Raw genomic sequence first — 5,683 nt, forward strand, 5'->3', positions numbered from 1 at the left:
CACATTTTTCCGTGTTTTCATGTGGAAGAATTGTAAACCTACCCCTTCTCCCCTTTATTCTAGAGTCAAACTTGCTACCATTTGCACTACACCCAAAGTTGATGCGTCTTTGTATTGCGAGTCAATTGGTAGTCTCTTATATTTGACTCATACCCATCCTAATATTTCTTTTGTTGTTGGTCTTGTTGCATGATATATGCAAACACATCATGAAAGACTTTAGAAAGCAACAAAAATGATACTTCAATATATACAGGGTAGAGTTCTATTTAGAATCATTATAATTTAGAGGGAACTTAATTATTGGTTGGTTTTATTAATTTAGATTAGGCTAGTGACCCTAATGATATAAAGCCTATTTTAGGCTATGTTTTCAATCTCGGTTCCAAACTTGTCACTTGGGCTTGTAAAATGCAACAGACTATTGCTATGTGTTCAATAAAATCAAAGTATCATAATGCAAGTGAAGAAGTTGTGTGGCTTCGAAAAACCCTGTGTGTTTGGATTCTAGCACTAGCATACAACCACCCTTTGGATTCTTCAAAAATCTCATTCATAATAGAGTTATCAAAGAGCTCATTTTCCCTATAGATAATAAAGTTGAAGAAATTTTCACTTGAGTTTCCTACTCAAGCAAAGTTTCCTAAACTTAGATCTATGTTAGGAGTTTAGAATGATGTCATTTCAAGGGAATAGGCTCTAATGCCTCCTTCCTTCTCCTATTATGACACTCTTGTAAATCCTTCAATCATATCCCAAGTTGTTCTTAAGAGGGGATGTTAGGATATTAGAAATTTGGAGTTAGTTAAGTTCAACATTGTCTAACATGTCTATTAGGTAAAAATGTATTCTTTAGTATGCATTAGTTCCATTGTAATGTGACGATCACGATATGTTTTAGACATGCAATGATTCCATGACTTATATTCTCATTTCTAACGATTATTGATTTGTGGCTTAACACCCAATTAATCCATGATCTTTATTTAAAGAGCATGGAGAATCATCACTAATGATCAATTATAAAAACTCTAGTGTTAAAAAAATAGTTTGCATTAATAAAATTGCCTCAAATAATCACCTTAGCTAAATATCTTTTCCCCAAACAAATACTTCATATTAACTCTTTTGATTTCCTTTTAATTTAAAATGATTTTACATGAAAATTTTAAATTTAGAATAGTTTCATATCTAAATTATATATAATACTATAAACCTACTAAAGTTCAATTCAATTAGATATACATGATTTGTAGATATATTTGTATTTACAGCTAAAGAGCCACAATTTTGTCAAGAAAATAATAGAAATTTCAGCATGAATTTCCTTTAAATCACATTACTGATTGTTTGCATTGAGAGTAATAAAATACATGAACGTGTTTAGACAAGCCTTAAATATACATCTTCCATGTGGGAAGCATAGAAGCATTTGCAAAACAGGTTATTACAATCGTAAACACTGCTTGCATATTTAAAATTTTCCAGACAAAACTCGAAGCGATTTGAATTCAAACATGAATCAAATTCTATTGCTTCCCCTCTTTACCATAGGGGATTAGATTAGATAAGAGTTGCAGGGATGCTACTGCAACTTCTCCCAACTTTCTCATGCAAATGTGTAGAATCGCAATCCCTACCGTTAGTCATTATGCGTATCTTTTAGAGTATTCCTCAATTATTGCGCAACCATGCATATATTCTAGATAAATGTATATATTCTGGACAAATTAATATAGAAAAGTTTAGATAAGCATCTTACTCCTATTATGATTTATTAGCGTTTCTTTGACAAAAGAGATGACTGGAGAACTAACACAACTGTCGATTTGAAGTTCTGGTTTTCTTGTAAGAAGCTAAACCATATTACTACATACATTTTTGGAAAGGATTGAGTCTCCCAAATGCAAAAATATAGGGCACAAGGTAAAGAATGTATTAATTTTCTTAATAGCAATAAAAATGGATGCAATGTTAGGGATACAATACGCAACTTCTTCCGTGTTGATATCAAAGACCTCCACATACAGAGTTCATTTACAATAAGCAGAAACGCCCAGCGAAACTCAAAAAATAAAACAGAAACGGCCGCCATCATTATTACAGGAAAACGAACATTCAGTAAAGTTGTTGTAAACCCTCTCAGAGAATCACTCGACTTACAAATTTCACGAAATTCAAAGAAAATACTGCAACACCTCGAACAACACTTTACATGGTCAGATGCCCTGTTCTTTAAAATGGGAGCAAACCAGTCAGATTCAGGCAACTGTAACGCCGCTGATTCGAGGTCGTCGCTCTGAGTTATCTCCCGCTAACACGACGGATGAAACCTTCCGTTTTCTACATATAGGCGTGGTAGCTACGGGTTTCGATACCTTGATATACCCCGTTATCTTCTTGATGTCATCCCGTTGCACGGGTTTGACAATGAAGTCTTCGGCTCCTTCATCTAAACACCTGCACATATTTTGAGAGCATCGTTAAATATACTCAGAAGCCAATTCTTTACATACATGTATACCATACTTCATATTCTTGAGTGGAGTCTAGTTTCGTTCTCTCATGCTATTTATTTAATATTTCAGGCAATTAACTGTAAGTGTTCGTTTTACTAGTTACAGTCCGGTGCCACCGCTTTCTTTAGCGTTCAGCGAGTTAGGGCTCACAAATAGTACTATTGTATCAGACTACCTGGTGCCACGAATATACGGCAGTACTTTTAAAATTCCAAAACTTTACAAAAAGATCACTTCAAAAAATTTCAAAACTGCTCAATCCTCAAGCTTCTCTGACTACTTAAGAATTACCCAGCATCAAATATGTGTATACGGAAATTCAACCTGAAGTTTCAAGAAACAAAAATACAGAAAACTCCATAACTTAAGCTACGGATACAAGAGAAGAAATCTGGTGGCACTTTTTTTAAGTCACAAATTCAGCACTAGTGTAGGCTGACTGATACCTTTGAATTCGCTGTGGCACATTCTCTGATGACATTATAATTACAGGTATCTCCTTCAAACCCTTGATTTCCTGCCAAACACGAAAACTTCAAAAATGAACTTAAGCCCAACCAAATTAAAGAAAATAGTCAACTAAGATATTTCGTTTCACGCTTAACGACAGCCTCATCTAAAGTCAAAACTTCAACTCAATACGCCGTGTACCTTGAGTCTCTTGAGGAGATCGTAGCCTGTCAGTTCTGGCATGCAATAATCTGTGATAATCAAACTGAACTTCAATGGCTGCGGGATGAAAACACAATGAAACAAGAAATCGTTAACGACAGTTACAACCTAAAAAGAAATCACGAGATTTAAATTTATCGTTATAGAATCTTCACTTTAAAGTTTAAGCAAGGTTTTGGCTTTACATTAGTGCAGACAGTGGCTGTCGCGTGTTCTTTATTTACTCCAAGAAGTTCAAGCGCCTTGGCAGCACTGTCCACGGCAGTGACTGCAAAGAAAATGCATAATAAGACAAAATAGTGAATTAAAGGTGCGCAAAAGAGGCATTTTCAAAAGAAATCAGAGCTATGTCCATAACATATCGAATTGAAGACGCATTTGTCGAGCAAATTAGTGATGATGATTTAACATATAAAAATATTGTATTTTCGGAGCAAGGTTATTAAATATCGGCTTAAAGGTTTGCACATTTAATACCTTTCACAGAATCTGACCGCAGCAGTCTCTCAACGACCATTCTATCAACACGACAATCGTCTACGGCTAAAACATGCATCTCATGGCCATCGGTCGCTGCTTCCCCCAGAGTAATCGCCTGCGAATCGCCAAAAGTGATTTTCACTCCGTCTTCTTCCATGATTGCAACAGACAAGCAAGACTCAGTCGCGGCCGAAATAATATCCCGCCTACTAGGCTTTCCAAACAGCCGCGACTCTCCTGCTGCTGTACATTGCAGGTCACGGCAACGGCGCAAAGATATAACGAAAAATCGTATCCATGAAGTTTTCTTCTTATAGGAAGACAGAAAATTACACCCGCTTTACTTTTTAAACCAGAATCGCCACCGCCGGGAATCGAACTGACGACCGTCACTCTGTCCAGTTCAGCGCCGTCCTTCAAAAACCCTAAGCGAAATGGCTTCGAACCCTCTTATCAGGCCTGCGGAGCGAGTCCTCGCTGTTATCTCATCGCGAACACACTGTAACAAAAGCTTGAGCCTGAAGCGTCCGCGTTCTTTCTTTATTATTGGGGAACGAAAAGCGTGAGAGGATCCACTAAAGGTCGCGCGATCCAATCCCATAGCATGCCATAAAGTACCTGCCAACAAATATTTTCCCAAAATTTGCCGATCGCATATTCCTGAGATCCCCAAATACGCCACGACATATCGAGTCTCACGACGACCATAACATTATTAGTAATCTCCTTTCTGCCCCTTTACTTGCTGACGTGGAATTAAAAATCCCAACTGTAACACGGGAGATGGGGCCCACGGGGCCCAACGCTAGACCGAAAATGACAGGCCGCAGACATTTGAGCAAAGCCCTGTCGATAATTTGTCGGTCGATCAAATCGGACCGACACTAAATAAATTCCTCAATCCTTCCCTCTCTCCACGCCAAATTAAAATATGAATATTTCCCTAATCTAAATTTGCCGGCCTGCCTGTGCCGCCGCTCGGCTCCCGATAAAAAAGGTTAAAAATAAATTCCCCCCACGTCTCCATCGTAAGACCAGCCAGAACAGAATAATTACCGCAATAAATAATAAATCACTCGGGGGCCGCTCCAGCCTGCAAATCTTTACCGGACGGCCCGGCAACGATCCGACAAGACCGGTCATTCCCGCAAGCCAATCATAACTCCGTTCTCCCACTAACTCCCTATCGTCCGATGCCTTCAAACTTGGCGGTCCTACTGATTTGACTGCCACACGATTTCTAACTTTTACCGAGGCGTAAATTTTGGCTTTGTCGTTACCACGCGCGCTTGAGTTTAAATGGAAAACGAAGGCTGAAAACGACGGTGGGTCGGGGGTAATTCCCAGCACCAGAAATCCATAATTACTTCCATAATTACCGTCGTCGCGGCAGTATTTGACCGTATACACTTTGCCTGCCAGTGAATCCATACGGTTAGATCGTATATCTCGTCCCGTCTCCGTTCATACGTGGGAAGTCAATATCATAATAATATACCAAAGTACGGTCTGCCACGCGGCTTAATAGGAGCCGCACCTACGGCCACCTTCCTTGTCTTGGTGGGCTTTCATTGCCTTGACGTGATGTGACAGCACTGGTCGTCGCTGTCCGGAAGGAATTGACGGCCGCCGGCGTTTCCAAAGGTGTCTGTAAGGTCACGGCATTTTTTCTACCAAGTCTCATGGCATTAAATGTCAACAAAACATTATAGCATTAAATGTATGAAACATTCTAGTCTAAAAGTTATTTAAGTGGTGGGGTCATATCACTATACCATGGGGCCCATTTGCAAACATTTATTATTGCCTTGCTCCAACATTATAATTCCTTGCCCTGGCCTATAGAATTATTATTTAAGTCAGGGATACAGTTATTTCAAAATATGCCCTGTCTTGGTATATGGAGATAATGTATCTACATCAAATATATAACCCACACATGGCACTTTGAAACATAGAAATTCCAAGTCAATGTGAGACATTTAGGGGGTGGGGGGGACCAAATTTGACAT

General features: G+C 38.8%; 1 protein-coding gene across 1 annotated transcript; it reads right to left on the bottom strand.

Moving 5' to 3' along the window:
• Positions 1-1,927: 1,927 nt before the first annotated feature.
• LOC149264387 (two-component response regulator ORR3-like) lies at positions 1,928-4,359 on the bottom strand. The gene is made up of 5 exons (XM_089389636.1): positions 3,669-4,359; positions 3,377-3,459; positions 3,171-3,248; positions 2,966-3,036; positions 1,928-2,460 (listed from the first exon to the last, which is right to left on the bottom strand). Exons 1-5 carry the CDS (start codon positions 3,826-3,828, stop codon positions 2,262-2,264), a joined length of 591 nt encoding a protein of 196 aa, XP_089245762.1. The 5' UTR covers positions 3,829-4,359; the 3' UTR covers positions 1,928-2,261.
• Positions 4,360-5,683: the final 1,324 nt, after the last annotated feature.

Source organism: Pinus tabuliformis, chromosome 6, assembly GCF_031772625.1.
Source record: "Pinus tabuliformis cultivar Carrire ecotype Pingquan chromosome 6, CPIR1, whole genome shotgun sequence".
Classification (NCBI taxonomy): Eukaryota; Viridiplantae; Streptophyta; class Pinopsida; order Pinales; family Pinaceae; genus Pinus; species Pinus tabuliformis.

Bases quoted from the DNA above. Each gene is read 5' to 3' on its own strand.
- LOC149264387 (XM_089389636.1), bottom strand. From the start codon at position 3,828: ATGGAAGAAGACGGAGTGAAAATCACTTTTGGCGATTCGCAGGCGATT. The intron at 3,037-3,170 runs GTACACGGCGTA...CGTGTTTGGCAG, and splicing joins ATCTCCTCAAGAGACTCAAG to GAAATCAAGGGTTTGAAGGA. The intron at 2,461-2,965 runs GTATCAGTCAGC...AAATATGTGCAG, and splicing joins GTGCCACAGCGAATTCAAAG to GTGTTTAGATGAAGGAGCCG.